This window comes from Caretta caretta, chromosome 6, assembly GCF_965140235.1.
Source record: "Caretta caretta isolate rCarCar2 chromosome 6, rCarCar1.hap1, whole genome shotgun sequence".
Taxonomy (NCBI): domain Eukaryota; kingdom Metazoa; phylum Chordata; order Testudines; family Cheloniidae; genus Caretta; species Caretta caretta.
This window is the reverse complement of record NC_134211.1, coordinates 130,083,524-130,103,011: the sequence shown is the minus strand read 5'-3', so window position 1 is coordinate 130,103,011 and position 19,488 is coordinate 130,083,524. Positions and strand designations below refer to the sequence as shown.

General features: G+C 41.9%; 1 protein-coding gene across 1 annotated transcript in view; it reads left to right on the top strand.

Annotated features, from left to right (window-relative positions):
- The window catches only part of TOGARAM1 (TOG array regulator of axonemal microtubules 1), an 86,254-nt gene that overhangs the window by 16,621 nt on the left and 50,145 nt on the right, over positions 1 to 19,488 (top strand). The window contains exons 2-6 of the mRNA XM_048852021.2: positions 4,769 to 4,925; positions 6,551 to 6,685; positions 7,934 to 8,224; positions 15,849 to 16,114; positions 18,415 to 18,644. Coding sequence (XP_048707978.2) covers positions 4,769 to 4,925; positions 6,551 to 6,685; positions 7,934 to 8,224; positions 15,849 to 16,114; positions 18,415 to 18,644 — 1,079 coding nt within the window. The remainder of the gene's footprint in view (positions 1 to 4,768; positions 4,926 to 6,550; positions 6,686 to 7,933; positions 8,225 to 15,848; positions 16,115 to 18,414; positions 18,645 to 19,488) is intronic.

The window sequence follows — 19,488 nt, the reverse complement described above, 5'->3', positions numbered from 1 at the left end:
AAGTACTCCTTTTCTTTTTGTTTGAATCAGTGGCTCCAAAAGACTTGTAGCAAGTTGTTTCCCCATAGACTTTCATTAGAAATGGATCTAGTCTCGGTGGAAGACTCAAGCATCTGGGCTTGTACAGACTAATCTTAGTGATATACATCTCAAACCAGATGATTATCTACAAGTTAAACAAAAGAGAAACTAATTCTTATAAATTATTTATAAAGCTTTCATTCCTGGGCAAAGATCTTAAGTCAGGTTTTAAGCTGTTGTGTTTTTTCAATGGACTGGTTTTAAGCCCCTGAATATGAAGATTTGGAATTGATCTATGGATTAACTTTTAAATATAGTTTGTGTGGCAGCAATGCATAAAATTAAAATGAAATTTAGGCTTTTGGTGTTTTGGCTAATAAAGACAAAAGCAAATGTAGAAACCATTTCAGTTTCAGAACTGCTATGCTTGCATGTGTACACGTGGAATAGTATCACAAAAGCGAACAACCTTCCCCCATAAACCAGTTGAAAAAATTTTTTGTTCCATTTTAAACCAAAATAGCTAAGTGACTCTTTGGAATTTAGAGAGACTAGAATTCGCTGCCAACTTACCACATGCAGGCTGTAACGGATTTTTCATTTTGAGGAAAAGAAGCTTACTAGAGACAGCACAGTTTAAAATGGATAACTTAATAAACTTCAGAATTCAAACATTTTTTCCATTTCAGAGAGGTGTCATTTTTGTTTTTGTTGTTTTTGGCAGGGTTGTGGCTTTTTAAAGTGTGTTGCAGATATTCTTGAACTACAAAAACAGCCCTCAAGCTTTTGTTTAAACTTTTTAAATAACTTTTGATAGCATGCTATAGCTGCAGAAATTAAGCTGAACCGCTTCTTAGGACATTTTATGAAACATAATTAAATATTTTAACTTTAAAATTCAAGACATGCTCACAGTCACACTGTACATCTCATAATTACACCACTTCAGGTACAGTCATCCACTATGTGAAAAGATTATGGGCCAAATTAATAGATTCCAAGGCTAGAAGGGAACATTGTGATAATCTAGTCTGACCGCCTGTGTTACACAGGCCATAGAACTTCCTCAAAATAATTCCTAGTGCAGATCTGTTAGAAAAATCTGTCCTTTGCCATGTCTCTGAACCCCCCTTGCCTTCAGTAGAGTTGTATGTGTCCAAATGAGGACAAAACGTGTCCTTGTGTATGCTGGCCAAGATGGTCTAACTTTCAACCTGTCAAATTATTACAGCAGTAGTACTTGCAACATAACACATTTAATAATCTTTACCATTGGCCACTGTCTTGTGGTTTACACTGCATCTTTTGTTGTTCAGTTGTAGTAAGGTTTTACAGCTTATGTAGTTAGGTATTCAGTAGATCAGTTTCTCCATGTAAAAGTTTTAGATAGTGACCATTGCAGTATTTGGTTGCAGGTCTCTATTTTGAGCTTCATTTTGAGCTCATTTATCCAGTCAAAGTGATGTGCCTTTTAAGATTTTATTAGGCAGTGTCTGTTATAATGTATACTCTAGGCTGTAAATTGCAGAGAAGTTGAATTATCAGACTAATTGAAATTCCATGTGTTCACTATGACTTTTTGAAAAAATTTGAGTTGAGATTCCTGCTTTCAGAATTCAAACCCAAGGGTAAACTGATACTTGCAGTGAAATTAAAAGTCAAGATGTTCCTAAAGTGAACTTATTGCTTGAGAAAGGTGCTGGCTTGTTGGACTTGGAGAATGAAGTCCTCCATCCAAAAAACTTTGAAGAGAGTGCTTTCTGATGGTACCTACCCCTCTAATAAATATCTCATCCCGAACAGTGCTGTGAACTTCAGGGCTGAGTGAATAATTTAGTCTCTATATTCGCACATCTCAGCAGATAAGTCAAAGGTGCCAGTTACAGTAGTTTTTGTGATACACATGTCCACTGGGAACTGGATTGAGACCACCTTATTCTCCATATAGACTGCCTTTTGATCACTACACAGTGTTGCCAACTTGTGATTTTATAGCAATTCTCATATTTAGTGTTTTCCTAAAGCCCCCACTCCTGAAATTACACGAGAATCTCATACTTCGTTAAAAATTAATCTAGTCCAGGGGTAGCCAACCTGAGCCTGAGAAGGAGCCAGAATTTACCAGTGAACATTGCCAAAGAGCCACAGTAATATGTCAGCAACCCCCGACCTGCTACCTCCCTCCAGCACCTCATGCCTACCAGCAGCCCCGCCAGTCAGCACCTCCCTCTCCCTCCCTATGCCTCCTGCCCGCCGCAATCAGCTGTTTTGCAGTGTGCAGGAGGATCTGTTGGGGAGAGGAGAGGAGTTGAGGGCATGGCAGGCTCGAGGGGAGGGGCAGGAGTCTTGTGGGAAGGGGTGGAGTGGTGGCAGGACCCGGGGTTGAGCAGTGAGCACCCCACAGCACATTGGAAAGTTAGCATCTGTAGCTCCAGCCTCGGAGTCCGCGCCTATGCAAACAGCTGCATGTTAACCTCTGAAGAGCCGCATGTGGCTCCGGAGCCCCAGGTTGGCCACCCCTGATCTAGTCCTTATGCTTGCAGAGGAAACCTTGAAAATATGATCCTTAGAGGCTCAACTTTAGATTGTAGGGGTTCATGACTGTGTGTGTGTGGTGCTCTGATTTATAACACTTTTGGATTGGCAATATTGCAACCAGTGTGTGCTGCATTCAGGCCAGCAAAAGGCTCCATATCCCATTTATCAATCCCTTGAGCCTTCTAGTCCTCCAGTAAACGATTATCTGAGATTTCTTCTGTTTAGCCAGGACTCTTGGAAAGCAGGATTTGAAACATCAGTATTAAAAATAAATAAATAAAAGTGGGGAATTACATCTGGATCCCTACTCTCTGATTTTCTGTTAGAATTTAAATTTTATTTTAAAATTACAAACAGATTGAAAAAAGAACAGGAGGACTTGTGGCACCTTAGAGACTAACAGATTTATCTGAGCATAAGCTTTCGTGGGCTATAACCCACTTCATCGAATGCATGTAGTGGAAAATACAGTAGGACGATTTTATAAACACAGAGAATATGAAACAATGGGGGGTGTTATACACACTGTAACAAGAGTGATCAGTTAAGGTGAGCTATTACCAGCAGGAGAGGGAAAAAAAAACAACCTCTTGTAGTGATAATCAAAATGGGCCATTTTCAGCAGTTGACAAAAACGTGTGAGGAACAGTATGGGGGGGGGGGAAATAAACATGGGGAAATAGTTTTACTTTGTGTAATGACACATCCACTCCTAGTCTTTATTCAAGCATAATTTAATGGTGTCTAGTTTACAAATTAATTCCAATTCAGCAGTCTCTCTTTGGAGTCTGTTTTTGAAGTTTTTGTTGTAATATTGCAACTTTTAGGTCTGTAATCGAGTGACCAGAGAGATTGAAGTGTTCTCTGACTGGTTTGTGAATGGTATAATTCTTGGCGTCAGATTTATGTCCATTTATTCTTTTACATAGAGACTGTCCAGTTTGGCCAGTGTACATGGCAGAGGGTCATTGCTGGCACATGATGGCATATATCACATTGGTAGATATACAGGTGAACGAGCCTCTGATAGTGTGGCTGATGTGATTAGGACCTTAACTGATCACTCTCGTTATAGTGTGTATGATAACACCCATTGTTTCTTGTTCTCTGTGTATATAAAATCGCCCTCCTGTATTTTCCACTGCGTGCATCCGATGAAGTGGGCTGTAGCCCACGAAAGCTTATGCTCAAATAAATTTGTTAGTCTCTAGGGTGCCACAGGTACTCCTGTTCTTTTTGTGGATACAGACTAACACGGCTGCTACTCTGAAACAAATTGAAGTACCTTTACTTGCATAAAAGATTTTATTCCTGCTTCATCCCTGCTTTTATACTGATGAATCATCTTATCTGGATAACTTCAGGAAAGCTTATCTTATATGTAAGGTAATTGGAAAAATGACATTTGCAAGTTTCAGAATGAGAGAAATCAGCTGTGACTTTGAGTCGGATTCTGTGGTGCGCCTCTTAGAGGTGTGCACAGAGATTCTGGAATGGCTAGAGGCTGGTGCAGCCCGTGGTGTAAATTAGAGCATCCCAAAGCTTGCTGTTATATGACAGCTTCCTGACTGCTCTCTCTGAGCTGTCTCAGAGCCCAGAATTTTCAAGTGTCAGTATGTTGTGGAGGCATCCCTTCCCTTCTCTTCCCCGGCATGCACAATTATACTGCTTTCACTGGGGCTTGTGAGGGTAGTGGTTTATGCCAGCCTTATGTTGTTCCTGTGGGTCCTGTTCACCACCAGAGTGGCATATAAGGGTCAGAGCAGAGGTGATCGTCTTTTTTTTTTTTTTTCCCCTTTTCATTCAGCGTAGCTAGTTCTTGAATGTACACATTATGGGCCAGATTAATTTCCATGGGTACAGGAAGTTGTAAATTGCATGCAAACACTGTTCCACAGTTGTACATTGAGAGTATCCAGGGTAAGATTCTGATTCCTGTCCTGTCCTGTCCCCTTTGTGAACTGCAGCAGTGGCTGCTGGTTTCAGTGCTGTTCCCCTCCATCTGACACCACAGTTTCTAGTAAAATACGTCCTCTGTGTCTAGCTTGGCAATGGTGCAGATCCTAAATGAAGACAGTTATTATTTGAGGGTGGCTTCTAAATGTCGTGTTACAGTAATTCATTATGGATTCCACTGTTTATAAAGAAAAAAATTGGGCACATTATTAATATGAATAAATGTTTCTTTACATTTTCCGTTTTCTTACAGTTCTGTCCATACAATGATTTCCTTCATTCTCCAAAATTAAGATCTTCTCAAGGAATGCCAGTCAGTGATGATTTATTTTTTAGCAGAAAAAAAGCTTCAAGGAATTTATTTCAGAATAGTCTAGATCTTAACTCTGAGCATTCTCCTGTTTGTCCTGGTAAGTATCATTGTAGATAATTGTGTTTAAATAAGCAGAAGATCTGTTAGTGATCAGGTACCTTTAGGAAAACTTGGTAAGACATCTGTGCTCATTTACAGCATTCTGAGAATGTTTAATCATTTGGTGATTTTTGTTTTTTTAAACAGGAAGGCTCCAGTATTGAGTAAATAAAAGCAGAGTTATTTCCTCAGCTGCAGTAAATTGGCATAGCTGTATTGAAATCATGGGCACTGTGCTGATTTACAAGAGCTACAGTCAGATTCTTAATCCTGGTCTACACAGAAATTTGCACTGGTTTATCTAAATTTATTTAACATCACACCTTTTGTTGAATCAGTTTAGCTTTTGTGTGTACGCATGCCCTTAGTTTCAAAGTATACAATTTAATTTGTCCATTTAAGAAATGATGAATAGGAAATAGTTCAGTCTTTTAACAGCTAAAATGAATGGCATAATTTCAGGGTGACCTTGAGTCAAGACCTTCCTCCTGATTTTAAAATGTAGAAAAAATGCTGTATCACAATTTCTGTGTAGATCAGCAAGGAAACAGGTTTGACCAGAGTTCTTGTGCATTGTGTGAAATACAGTTCAGACTTCAGATTGAATAGTAAATGGAAGAGCAATGGAACAGTTTGAGAAAATAGTGATTTATTGCCATGGAAACTGTTCTAGCAAAGACCCTATTGAATAGTAACCTTAATAAAGGGAGCACTGAACTATAAATTTGGCAACATGCCGCAATGGCTACATTTATATAATGTATCCTTTTCAGAAATATGTTTTTGTCAGTAGTGAAATGGTTTTCTATTGCGTATGTTGACATTTTCCCTTTTCTGTTGTGTTTTTTAATAATTGGTCGGCGATAGACATAAAACTAGAAAGTGCCTGAATAGTTTTTGGTGGTAAAAAGTGACTTTTGAGAACGGTTTTGAAGAATGAGATTTTTTTTCCCTTTTAAAATAATTGGGAACCTTTTTAAAGATCAATTCTATAAAAGATTGGGTATTCAGTGCAATGCTTAACTTACGATAGCTATCTTTTGTATTCTAATAGTGAAAAGGCACGTGGAGACACTGGGCAAGACCAAACTTGTTTCATTCCCTTTTCTTGGCAGTGCACTGTTTATATTCAGCCCCGGTTGGGGAGCATTGACATATTTGGAATTCCAAGCGTATTTACTATTCTGTTAAGAATGATGTCATTTTAAAGAAAAACTTCATATTTTTTTGTTTTTAAGGCATTTTTCTCCCCTTTATTTTTCCATATTCCAAGAAGAAATTACTTGTTTGGTTTTTGTTTCACCTACTACAAATCCCATTGTTGGTAATATGCCTTGGTAGAACCACAGGCTTCTTTGCATGAATGAAAGTATAATTCTTTCCATTATTCTAGCTTATGTGCATGAAGAACATTATAAGGTTGCTTAGAAACTCATGAGTGCAGCACTGAAAACTTTCAAACTTTTCATTTAGGTTTTATTATCCAAATTAAAAAAGTTTTTACTCACTGTTAATTATTTTTATAACTATTCAAAAAGGGTTTTAAGTTTGTGTTTCAGTTTTAATTGTGTTTTTAAACTTCATATGGAGGTACTTGCTGATATTTTTTTTTCCTTTTGTAAGGTGTTGTGGGCTCTCATCAGCCACATATTTCAGGGAAATGTGGACAACTTGGATACTCACAGATACGTGGAAAGAGTGGTAGTGTGGGTTCTGATTTACAACTTTTAGGATTAAATAACCATCGGCAAGATAAAGGTACATGGACTATAATCGTACTCCACATTTGTGCACGCCCCTTTGAGAGCATTATGGTGTTGTCCTGTGTCAGGTCTCTTAGTAAATATTTTATTTTTATTTGGATGAAATATGATCTGGCAATTTTCTGTGTTTAGTAAAAGAACATAGATGAGATGAAAAAACAAATAGCTTATAGTCAAAGTATAACCAAACACAAACATGGAAGTAGAATTTTTGAGAGACCAGGTAGCTTGTACTAAACACATGAAATTAGATGGTATGAACAATTCATCTATTACAGTGGTTCCCAGACTTGTTCCGCCGCTTGTGCAGGGAAAGCCCCTGCCGGACCGGGCCAGATTGTTTACCTGCATGTCCGCAGGTTTGGCTGATCGCGGCTCCGAGTGGCTGCGGTTCACTGCTCCAGGCCAATGGGAGCAGCTGGAAGCAGCACAGGCTGAAGATGTACTGGCCACCGCTTCCAGTAGCTCCCATTGGCCTGGAGCAAAGAACCGTGGCCAGTGGGAGCCGCGATCAGCCGAACCTGCCGACGTGGCAGGTAAACAAACTGGCCCCGCCCGGCAGGGGCTTTCCCTGGACAAGCAGCAGAACAAGTTTGGGAACCACTGCTCTATTAGCTTGCATCTCGCGCTCAAGTAAAGCTCTGACCTTCACTTATAATAGTTTGGGTAAATGTATTATTTTGCTACAAATTATTGCTGTAATAGTATACCCAACCAGAATTAAATGCCACTGTCTTCTTAATGGTATCCTATTGAATCTAGCATTTTGACTGTTTTAGACTGATACTTTAAAGATGGTGATTGTCATGGACTTGATTATCAACTGTGGGTTTGTCTACATGGAGAATAATTCTGGAATAGCTGTTAATGATAACCTCCAAGTGGGGATGCTCTTATTCCGGAATAAAAGTGCCTTTATTCTGAATTGGCTTAATCCATTTTGGGTAAACCAACTTGAAATAAAGCACTCTCTCTTTGGAATAAGAGCATTCACATGTGGCGTTATTCAGGAATAGTTAATCCACTTCAAATTCACACCCTACCTTATTCTGGATAAACTCTAATGTGTAGACAAGTCCTTAACAAAATAATGTTTGATTCCTCCTAAAATTAGTATTTTTCAGAGTATTTTAAAACCTAATTGAAGGACAAGTTGGCTAGAAAGAGAAGTAAAATTAAAATGTTGTTGGTTGTTAGAGGTTAATTAGTATAAATAATATCTTTTCATTCCTTCTAATATCAGTTTGTGCCAGCCTAAATTTTACCAAGACCCAACGAACTTTTTGCAGTCCAGCAGAGCGTACTTTGTCCTTTCCAAGTTCTAACACAAGCCAAGGGGCCTTCATTCTTCCATCTTATCCACTCTCATCACCTAGAAACAGTCCAAAGCACACCTCCCCTCCTGCTGAATCTCCAAAGAAGTCTCAAGATCATGCTGTTAACTTTTCCAATTCCTGGCCTCTTAAAAGCTTTGAAGGGTTGTCCAAGCCCAGTCCTCAGAAGCTTCTCAATCAAAAGTCAGGAGACAATGCAGGTAAAAATATTGCAGAAAAATAAAAGTTTATGGTCACACTTTGAAAGTGGCCTTCAAAAAAGTGTACGCAAAACCTGCATCTGTGTGAATGCATTGGGAAATGTGCACATATCTTGCTTGCGCCTGTAAAGCGGGTTTTGCATATGCACTGTTGTGGGCACATGGTCAAGACCCAGCTTTTGAAAATTCGGCTCTTTTGTTTATACATTTAAAAAAAATATATTTGCAGTTAGATTAATCTGTTTTTGCTTTTATACTCTAGATAAGTGCACAAATATGTAATGTACTAGGCAAGAATTGTCTCAGTTGGAACACACTTAAGAGCTTGGCTACACTTGCGAGTTACAGTGCAGTAAAAGAGCCCCGGGTGCCCTAGCTCACTACCCATCCACACTGGCAAGGCACGTACAGCGCTCTGACTCTGCGGCTGGTCCCTCCTAGTACTCCAGCTCGGCGAGTGGAATAACGTTTTGTGCGCCCCCACTGGAGCGCTGCAGTGCCAGTGTGGACGCCTTGGTCATGCGCTCTGATCGGCATCCAGAAGTGTCCCACAATGCCTGTTCTAGCCACTCTGGTCATCACTTTGAACTCTACTGCCCTGCCCTCAGGTGACCAACCATCAGACCCGCCCTTTAAATTCTCTAGGAATTTTGAAAATCCCTTTCCTGTTTGCTCAGCCAGGCGTGGAGTACTCTCTGCAAATCTTTCTGGGTGACCATGCCTCCACGCGCCAGGCCATCCCCAGTATGGAGCAATGGTGAGGTGCTGGACCTCATCATTGTTTGTGGGGAGGAAGCTGTCCAGTCCCAGCTGTGCTCTAGCCGTAGGAATGAAGATTCCTTCAGGCAGATATCAAGGGACATGCTGGAAAGGGGCCATGACCGAGACACACTGCAGTTCAGGGTTAAAGTGAAGGAGCTGCGGAATGCCTACTGCAAAGCCCGCGAGGCAAACAGCCGCTCCGGTGCTGCCCCGTGAACTGCTGTTTCTGTAAAGAGCTGGATGCGATACTTGGGGCCGACCCTACTTCCACTCCGAGTATCACCATGGACACTTCAGAGCCCAGTTCAACAAGGCGGGAAGAGGAGGAAGAGCAGCAGCAAAGCGGGAGCGAGGGTGCTGAGGCGGAGGAAGACACCCCGGAATCCCTAGATGCATGCAGCCAGGAGCTGTTCTCAAGCCAGGAGGAAGGTAGCCAGTTGCAGCGGCCGGTGCTTGGGGAAGGACAAACACCAGAGGAGGTTCCCGGTAAGCAGCTTTTATTTTGGGAAGGAAGTTACTTGGTGCGGGCTCTTGGGGTGAGGAAAGTATGGACTGCATGCATGCCTAGATGCGGAATAGGGCATTAATGTGCTCTTTTACATCGTGGTAATTGGCCTCAGTGATCTCTTCAAAGGTCTCATCCAGAACTTGGGCAATGTGCTTGCGCAGGTTTCTCAGGAGAGCCACTGTGTTCCTTGTCCCAGTAAGGCTAACTTGTCCATGCCACTGTGCCGTGAGGGGCGTGGGGACCATTGCTGCACACAGGCAACCTGCATATGGACCAGGGTGGAAGCTGCATTGCAGTAGAAGACCCTCCTTTGCTTCCCAGGTCACCCTCAGCAGCGAGATCTTCCAGGACGAACTCCTGTGGAAAATGTGGGGATAGTGTTCAGTATAGGGGGCCCCCTGCCACTGTTGGCTCTCCCTAAGGCACGGAAACCCAGAGGACAGTACAGCTGTGAAACAATCAGTCATGCTTGGCCCTGTGCTTATTCACCATTTTTGGGCTCCTGTGGGTTGTGTGCGCTCGCTTTGGGACAGGCAAATTATGCTCTTGTGTAGACTGTGCTTGCTCTTAAGTATGGGGGAATCGTTGCTCTGTCTGGTGTGAACAATGCTGCCTTTGTTAAGTGTTGCATTTTGCCTTTACAGATGAAACCTTGAGATCTCAGCTGTCCGTGTTACCACTGGCCGAAAGACTCCAAAGAATCAGAAAGAGGCCACGTAGAAGCAAGGAAGACATTGCATGAACTAATGCAGCATTCAAGTAATGAAAATTGAAAAGTGCAGGAGTGGTGGGACAGTGCAAGGAGGATCCACCAGCAGGATGAGCTGCTCTGGCAGCAAAGCACGGATCAGCTGATAAGCATCATGGCACGCCAAGCGGACTCAACCCAGGCACTCGTAGCCATCCAGGCATAGCACTACCGTGCCCTTCCCCCCCCCCCGCTGCCGCCGCCGCCCTTGTCCCAAAACTCTTTCCCTTGTTCCCCAATGTCACCTCTAACCCACTTTCCCCAACATCCGGGTTCTTATCGCCACCAGCTGCCTCCAACACCTGTAGCTTCACCACCCAGCCCTGAAAACTACGATCCTTACCCACTGCACTCAACCCCCATCACCATGCAGTATAGCCATCTTGAAGTGCAGCACTGCAATCCAGACAGGAAGGCTGAGTATGATAACAGGACATACGCAAATCTGTGATTTTACGGTTCCCCACCCCACCCACTTGCCCTTTCTGTTTCCCAAGCAGTTGTTTCTTTTCAATAAATGGATTTTTTGGCTTTGAAAACATTTTTTTTTATTGCATAAAGTAAAAGATACCTTAGCCCAGGAAAGAAACAGGCACTGCAAGTCAGTGTAGCAAACACAGATTCCTACTAACATTGGAACCACTGCACTTCACTCTCATGCAGGGCACTAGACATTACTGGTCGCTTTCAGCCTCAAATTGCTCCCTCAAGGCATCCCTAACCCTTGCAGCCCTGCTCTGGGCCCCTCTAATAGCCCTGCTCTCTGGCTCTTCAAATTCAGCCTCCAGGTGTTGAACCTCTGAGTTCCATGCCTGAGTGAATCATTCACCCTTCCCTTCACAAATGTTACGGAGATACAGCACACGGATATAACCGCGGGGATGCTGTCATTGGCCAGGTCCAGCTTCCCATACCATGAGCGCCAGCGGTCCTTTAAATGGCCAGAAGCACACTCCACAGTCATTCTGTGCCGGCTCAGCCTGTTTGACTGCTCCTTGCTGCTGTCAAGGCTCCCTGTGTAGGGTTTCATGAGCCACGGCATTAAAGGGTAAGCAGGGTCTCCAAGGATCACAGTGGGCATTTTGACTTCTTCTACGGTGATCTTCTGGTCTGGGGAAAAAAGTCCTGGCTTGCAGCTCCCTGAACAGGCCAGTGTTCCGAAAGATGCGTGCATCATGCACCTTTCTGGGCCAGCCTGTGTTAATGTCAATGAAATGCCCACGGTGATCCACAAGCGCCTGGAGAACCATGAAGAAATACCCCTTCCGATTAACATACTTGGAGGTGAGGTGGGCTGGTGCCAGAATTGGAATATGCATACCATCTATCACCCCTCTGCAGTTAGGGAAACCCATTTGTGCAAAGCCAGCCACAATGTCATGCACGTTACCCAGAGTCACTGTTCTTCTGAGCAGGATGCGCTTAATGGCCCTGCAAACTTGCATCAACATGATTCCAACGGTCGACTTCCCCACTCCAAACCGGTTAGTGACCGATCAGTAGCTGTCTGGAGTTGCCAGCTTCCAGATTGCAATAGCCACCCGCTTCTCCACTGGCAGGGCAGCTCTCAATCTCGTGTCCTTGTGCCACAGGATGGGGGCGGGCTCCTCACACAGTCCCATGAAAGTGGCTTTTCTCATCTGAAAGTTCTGCAGCCACTGCTTGTCATTGCAAGCTTGCATGACGATGTGATCCCACCACTCAGTGCTTGTTTCCTGAGCCCAAAAGCAACGTTCCATGGTGGTGAGCATGTCCGTGAATGCCCCAAACAAACTTGCGTCATATGCGTTACTTGAGTCGATATAATCGTTGGAGTCCTCACTGTCACTTTGGATCATAAGGAATAACTTGATTGCCAAACGTGACATGCTGGCGAGACTCGTCAGCGTACTCCTCAGCAGTTCAGGCTCCATTCCCGCAGGCCAAAAGGGAAGACAGAGTGCGCAGTACAAAAAATTTGGAAAGATGGCGCCAAATGTGGACGGAAGTACAGGGATCGCTGGGATGCGAACCGATGTATCTCGGGGCTTTGGGACAGGACCCAGAATGCCCTGCCTTCCCACCCCCTTTCCACAAGCCACAGCGCCAGAATGGGAAGAGGTGCTCTGTGTGATAGATGCCCATAATGCACCACTCCCAATACCGCTGTAAGTGCCGTAAATGTGGCCAGACCCGTGCGCTTGTTCCTGTCAGTGCGGACAGAAGCAGTGCTTTCCCTACTGCTCTCTCCGAAAGCGAGTTTAACTCAAAGCTCTCTACATCTGCAAGTGTAGCCATGCCCTAGTGTACCATCTGTCTTCTGATTAAAAGAAGATAGCACTTGTAAAGAAAAACAATCTAAAAGACTTAAATGCAATAAAATACCTTTATGAATGAATATACAAGAAAATGATACTCATTGTGTTTTGCCTTTTTTCCCTTTTAACCTTTATTTGGAAACTTCTGTATTCAATGACCAGTCCTCACAGTTTCACACCTATTTAAAATCTAACTAAGGCCAAATGTACTTACAATGGGAATTTTTATGCTAATTCCATTCCAGTTTCAACATCAGTCATTGCCATTAACGCTCAGTGTAAGACCTTGTCTATGCAAGGAAGTTGCACTGGCTTAAACTGAAATTGTTTTTAGATTGATTTAGTTAAACCTTTGTCGAGATACTCTTAGTTTAAGGGCAGCTTATTTCAGTTTCTTAGGGCACGTCTTCACTGGCAACATTAAAGCGCTGCCGCGGCAACGCTTTAACACGGCTTGTGTGGTCACGGTGCTGCCAGCGCTCTAAAAGCCCCACCTCCACAAGGGGCGCAGCTCCCAGCGCTGCTGCACCGTCTGTACTGGCGTGTTGCAGCGCTGGAAGTTGCAGCACTCGGGTGTGTTTTTTCACACCCCTGAGCGAGAAAGTTGCAGCGCTGTAAAGTGCCCATGTAGACAAGCCCTTACGCTGATTCTTAGGCTGTGTCTACACTACACAGCTTTTAGCTACATGGCAAAACTTTTATCTTTCAGCTTTGTTTTTTTTTTAAATGCCTCTGAAAGACAAAAGTTTTTGTTGTTCAGTTGCCAGTGTAGACATCTGTGTGAAGTGTTAAGCCCCCTCTGAAAGACACAAGTTTTGCCAGTGGCAAGCACCGCCGTGAACAGTGCGTTGTCGGCAGGAGCGTTCTCCAGCCGACGATGCAAATGCTGCTCATTGGGGGTAGAAGTGTTTTGTCGGCAGGAGAGCTGATAAACAGGAGCTGTGCCGCTCGACTTTTAGCTGCATGGCTGTAGCTACACAGCCACGTCACTAAAAGCTGTGTAGTGTAGGTATAGCCTTAATGTATTTAAGCTAAAACAAAACGCTCCTGCTTAAAACCGAACCAAGAGTGATCCACACAGCTTTTTGCAGAGGTTTAACTAAATCAAGTTAAAAATCACACGTTTAAGTTCAACCAGTGCAGCTTTCTTTTGTAGAAAAGCCCTAAGTCAGTTATTTGGCAGTTTTCCCCCTAAAGTGACTGTCCTGATGGAGCACAACTATTAATAGCTGACTTTTTGCATGCCTAGCCTGTTGTTTGCAGTAGTTGTGCCATTTGTTCTTTCACTAGAATAGTCTTCTTAGCGAAGCAGTTTCCACAGCATTTATCTTGGAACCAGACAACTTTTACTTATTCTGGATTCAGAAAGATAAATCTAGAGCACTATTTAATGTGTACATTTTGTTCCCTCAAAACATATGTAAAATAGACCAATTTACATCTCCTAAGAGAAAGTATCCTGGACAAATGTGAAACGCTTTTGTAAGCTGCTGCCAGTGTAATAAGGTTACTGTAATGGCAGAGTGTAGGGCAAAGATGCTAGAAAGTTGGCAAGCAATGAAAATACCTGAGTAAGGAACCAGAAGATGTTCAATATAGTATCACTTAACATATTTTTGTAAAACAAAGTAAAATACAATATTGAAAAATACAGATGCATAACTAAAATATCAAAGGCTTACCTTTGGCCGTTCTTTGTGACCTTTCACATATAAGTAGGGTCATGTCAAATTCAGGGTCCATTTTGGTCAATTTCACAGTCAGAGGATTTTAAAAATTGTCAATTTCATGATTTCAGCTATTTAAATCTGAAATTTCAGGGTGTTGTAATTTTAGGGTCCTGGCCCAAACAGGAGTTGGGGCTGGGGGGTGTTGCAGAACTGCTACCCTTACTTTTACACTGCTTCCTGCAGATCTGGCACCTGGCCAGCAGCTTCGCTCTCTGGCCACACAGTTCTGAAGACAGCTCAGAAGTAAGGGTGACAATACTATGACCCCCCCTTAAAATATGGCAATACTGTGACCCCCCTTTGTGACCTCCGTGCAACTCCCTTTTGGGTCTGGACCCCCAATTTGAGAGACACTAGTCTCACCCTGTGAAATCTGGTCCTTTATGTGCTTTTACCCTATACGGTACAGATTTCACGGGGGGAGACTAGATTTCACAGTCCGTGACATGTTTTTCATGGCTGTGAATTTGGTAGTGCCCTAATCATAAGTAATGTACCTAACAATCGATAATTGGATGATCTGTAAGTTTTGAAGAAAGCTAGTTTCTTTGACAAGTATCTTCTTGAGTTATATTAAGTCTTCTCATTAGTAAAGACAAATTTTGTCAGACACCAGCCAGGTATTCTATATGCATACACTCTTCCCACTCTCTATTGTTTGAAATAAAAACTGCTTTTGGTAGCTGTTCTAGAAAAGTGAAGAAGGCTGGATTTTTTAAAAACAGAAAGTACCTAATACTGTTAATCTTTTAAAAATAGCTTTTGAATAATCAATGAAATATCTTTTATCAGGTAAAGTTGTATAGAAGTTGAAGAAAAAGAACAGCATGCTATTATATTAAAAAATAAAATTAGTCATGCGAGCATTATTATTTTTCTCGACATGTATAGTTTTAATTCAGGAATTCACACTCAAAACCCATTGTGAGTTACTGAATTTTGCAAACTTTCAAGTAATTGAAAACCTGGAATAAAAAAGTGAGGATTATGCATCACAGAATGTACTTCAATTAATTTTGTTAACTATAATTTAGTATTAATTATTGGATACTTCATGGTATGCTGACATACTTTAGCATATTTTGTAGAAATGATGACATCTTAGTAATGTGAGACTTTTTTTTCCCCCAGAGAGGCAGTTAGATATGGCCAATTTTATGTGAAGGTTATAAAGCATGTGAACAAATAAGTGTGATTTAGTAGGGTTTACTGTATATCAATAAATAGAATTATGAAATCTCAAAGGACAGGCCTAAACAAATGTATGCATCTTATTGGTGTCATTGGGTTTCTGTACCTCACCTGTGTCATGAGCTATTTATTGGCATATTCTGTGTGCAACAAAATTACAGGGTAGAATTTCCTCATGAAAAATGAGCTGCTTCAACCAAAGGTACCCTTAAAATATTTACATGACTAAACATTGCGTCACAAGTGCGCCCCTTCAGTGAGGGGAAAATCACCTCTTCTAAAAATATTTTTGCTGTGTTTCGTGAAAATTGAATATGTATTTTCTCCTATTGAGTGATGTGTTCCACTGTTCTTCTGAAATGGTGACGTCTGTCTGTATCTTACCCAGGGGAAAATGCACAGGAAAAGCATTCTCCAATTCAGCTTAAACCAGCCTTGGTGAGATCGCCAGCTTCACGGAGAGGATTGAATGGGACCAAACCTGTCCCCCCAATACCAAGGGGGGCAAGCCCGTTGCCTGATAAATCTGAGTTAAACACAGCGGGACAGAAAAATGAAGAGTCTGAGGATATTTGGAAGAGTGAAAAAGACAAGAAACTTGCAGTTGATCTTTCAGAATTAAATGTCAATGATAAGGAGTCAGACCAGGAAGAGGTTGGATTTAAATGTGATTTTACATACTTTAAAAAGATGCTAGAATATACATTTTATAAGCAAACAAACAAAAAACAACCCACCCACCCCAAACACACACACACCAAACCCAACCCCCTTTAAAACCTCAGGTGTAGAAGAAAAAAATATATATATGTTCACTGCTGTACTCTTTGTGACCATGTCATGGATACCAAAAGACTCCGTTAAGATGATGTTATGTGTCTGGTAGAAACTAACTAAAGCAATGAAAGTCAGTACTGAAGGACACTGTCCGTGCCCTGGGCATAGGCTCATTTTACTTACCTATTTTGAGGTTCTCAAATCATGCTGTTGACATTCTCCATTATAGTACCATGGCATGAGTTAGACATTTACACAGCCTGAACTTTTTCTTTGGTTTTGTCCAAGGTGAAACCACAGTGCTACCCTTAATGTAGGACTTAAATAATTAATCCTTTATTTTTATTTAATGGTTTTATAGAAAATAGCACTTGATTACTGTGACTTCTATTTAACTTCCAGCAATCTCTTCTTCAGACTCTTTTCACCTGTAAAGTTTGCTGAAGTGCACTGTCACTGATGCAGCCCTTGACATATGCTTAAGTTTCCATGGAGTGAAATGAGAAAACCTGATCTAACGTATGAATTAGATGAATTAGGGTGTCACCTCTGGAGTTATTCCGCTGTATTGTGTCACTCCATAATGTGGAACCATTATAATGTTAACACAGCTGTAATACAGAATCCATATAAGAGAGTAGGTATAGATCATGCCTGATTTGGCTCTCCTAAGGGAATGGACAAACACACATTGTATGGAAAATTGTAATGCATCTTCAATACAGTTAAGTTAAAGCTTCATTTTATATTAAGAAATGATCATTTTTAAATAATAATTTTTATCCAGTGGGGTTTCATCCTCTGAAAATCACAAACTCATGTATAAAAAGAAAGAAAATCCGTACATTAAATTAGAGATGAAAGCAATCCATAAATATACCTACCAAACTAGGGGTCACTGAAGCTGGGGTGGCAGTGGGGCGGCTGTCTCAGTTTGCATCTTTTATTCCCAAGATCTTAAAAAAAAAAAACAAACAACAAAAAATAACAAACAAACAAAAAAAACACCCCAGACAAAGGGTCACTAGTGAACAGGCACAGATGCATGCCCAGGTACCCCATATTCAAATTAATCCTAGCTCTCTACTTAACTTCCTGTGGCTCTGAAAAATCCACTGGTTGGTCCCCATGTTTAACCCATAAAGGTGGTGTTTTTGGGCTAAGGGAGGAGGGGTTCTGAGCTTGCTGGGTTTGATGGGAAGGTGCTTTTGAGCCTGTGGGTGGGGTGGGTAGGTTGGGGAGTAAGGGGTTTCTGAGCAGTGAGGTTTGATTGGAAGAAGCTCAAGAGAACGTGGGGAGCTCTGACCCAGAAGTGGGTCGGGAGGGTTGATTGTGGGAGAATGGGGTGAGCTGGCAAATGAAGGTGTGAATATAGTGGATTGGTGTGCGTGAGTGTGGGGGCCTTGAGCGGGTGGAAGTCACTAGTGAGAGATTGGAATGTGAGAAAGGAGACCGTGAATGGGACAAAACAGTAAGGGGGTCCCAGGTAGAAATACTGTTTTCTCCCATCCCACCCTTTATTGCAGTTTGTCCCAACCTCCCTCCAGTTCCTCCCCTGCAAAACCCTGTCTCATAATACCACCCTCCAGTGCCGTTGTTTCCTACCCTGAGTATCTCCCGCAAGGAGAGGGGAGAAGATGCAGTGGAATGGGGCTGTAGTTTCATGACTTTGGGTAGCAGCCTTCACTGGTAGACTGGGGTGAGATTCACCTTTGCAGTTCTCCCAGCACTGGCTAGCTTGGGGAGCAAAAATCAGAGGTCCCTTCCACAGACTGCCATTGAGCCAGTTAACTCTTCTCTTTAACATGAGCCTATTTAACAAAATTATTTTTTTTTAAAAAAGATTGATAGTGTGTTTGTGTGAGGAACCTTTCATTTTAAGCTTTGCAGAACATAACTAGATATGATGTGCATGCTGCATTTGGGTTTGCATTGGTTGTACTATTAAATTGTGCATGTTTGTTTCACTTTATAAGAATAATAATGATCTCTGACATTAAGAAAATTGAGTCCATATAGATTACCTTGCCCAAAGGGGGCATAGACACAGCCCTGTCAACGTACAGTGAATAAAAATTAAGATTTTAGAAGCAGGCTTGTATTTGACAACTCGTTCCTGTGTTTGTGAATTATACATGCCGTATGTAAACTCTGACATTGTTTTCAATTCTGTTTAGATGCAGAGTTCACTTAGGTCTCTCCGTAATAGTGCAGCTAAGAAGAGGGCAAAACTGAGTGGCAGCACTTCAGATCTCGAGAGCCCCGATTCTGCGCTTAAACTTGATCTGACTATGGACTCCCCTTCCCGCACTTCCTCTCCAAATGTGAGCTCTTACAGTGAAAGTGGAGTTTACAGTCAGGAGTCTCTGACTTCGCCAGTGTCCACAACCCCTCAGGGAAAGATAACGTGAGTGTAATTTATATGTCAAACCCCCATTGAGAATTCTGATGTAATCGCTGTTAGGGTTAGTTAAATGTTGAATGGTGGGAAACCTGTATTTTTAATATGACGTTGGTTTGCTTAGTGCCTAGATTTTATCTGAGAGTTATTCCCAGTTAAAATACATTGTGCTCTGCTGCTGTGGTTTAATATTGTTTTAATTCATTCCTCCTTTTTCTTTGACCCAGTGCCAACCTCTAGCTATAGTAACACCAAGTAGCTGTGAAAGCCCTGCAGTTGCTATTAAATATTTTATAATGATGCTGAACCACAGGCTAAATAAATGAGTAAAACAGAATGAATCAGGAGGAGGAGGAAGAGGTTTTCTTATTGCAACCTGGAAAGTTAATCAGGAATGCATTTTTTTAAACAGATTTTTGGGTGGGGATGAAACAAATAATTTAAACTTTTTTCATTGTTGTTAAACCTGAATTATCCACTAATGCAGCATTTCCATTGTAATATTAATTGCGGAGAATTGTTTTCTATGTAATGCCTTTATTCTCTCAGCTCCTTTGCAAAGAAATAAATAGTGTATTGATGGAATTTGTTTTGATGGTGCAGTAAGGTTGAGCAATTAGCTGCAGTATGTACTTATTTTTAATTTTGCAAAATGAAGTGGGAAATATTTTGCTGAGTATTGCAAGTACATCCTCTCCTTACCTTCTTCCTAGGCACGTGGCCAAGCTGCTTGCAGCTCAGGCCTGACGAACGTAATGTAAAAATCCAACAGAAAAAACCTCTGGCTTGCCATGTTGTTGCAGCATGGACTCTGACCAGGAGTGATAGGAACAGTATTCTGTAATACAGA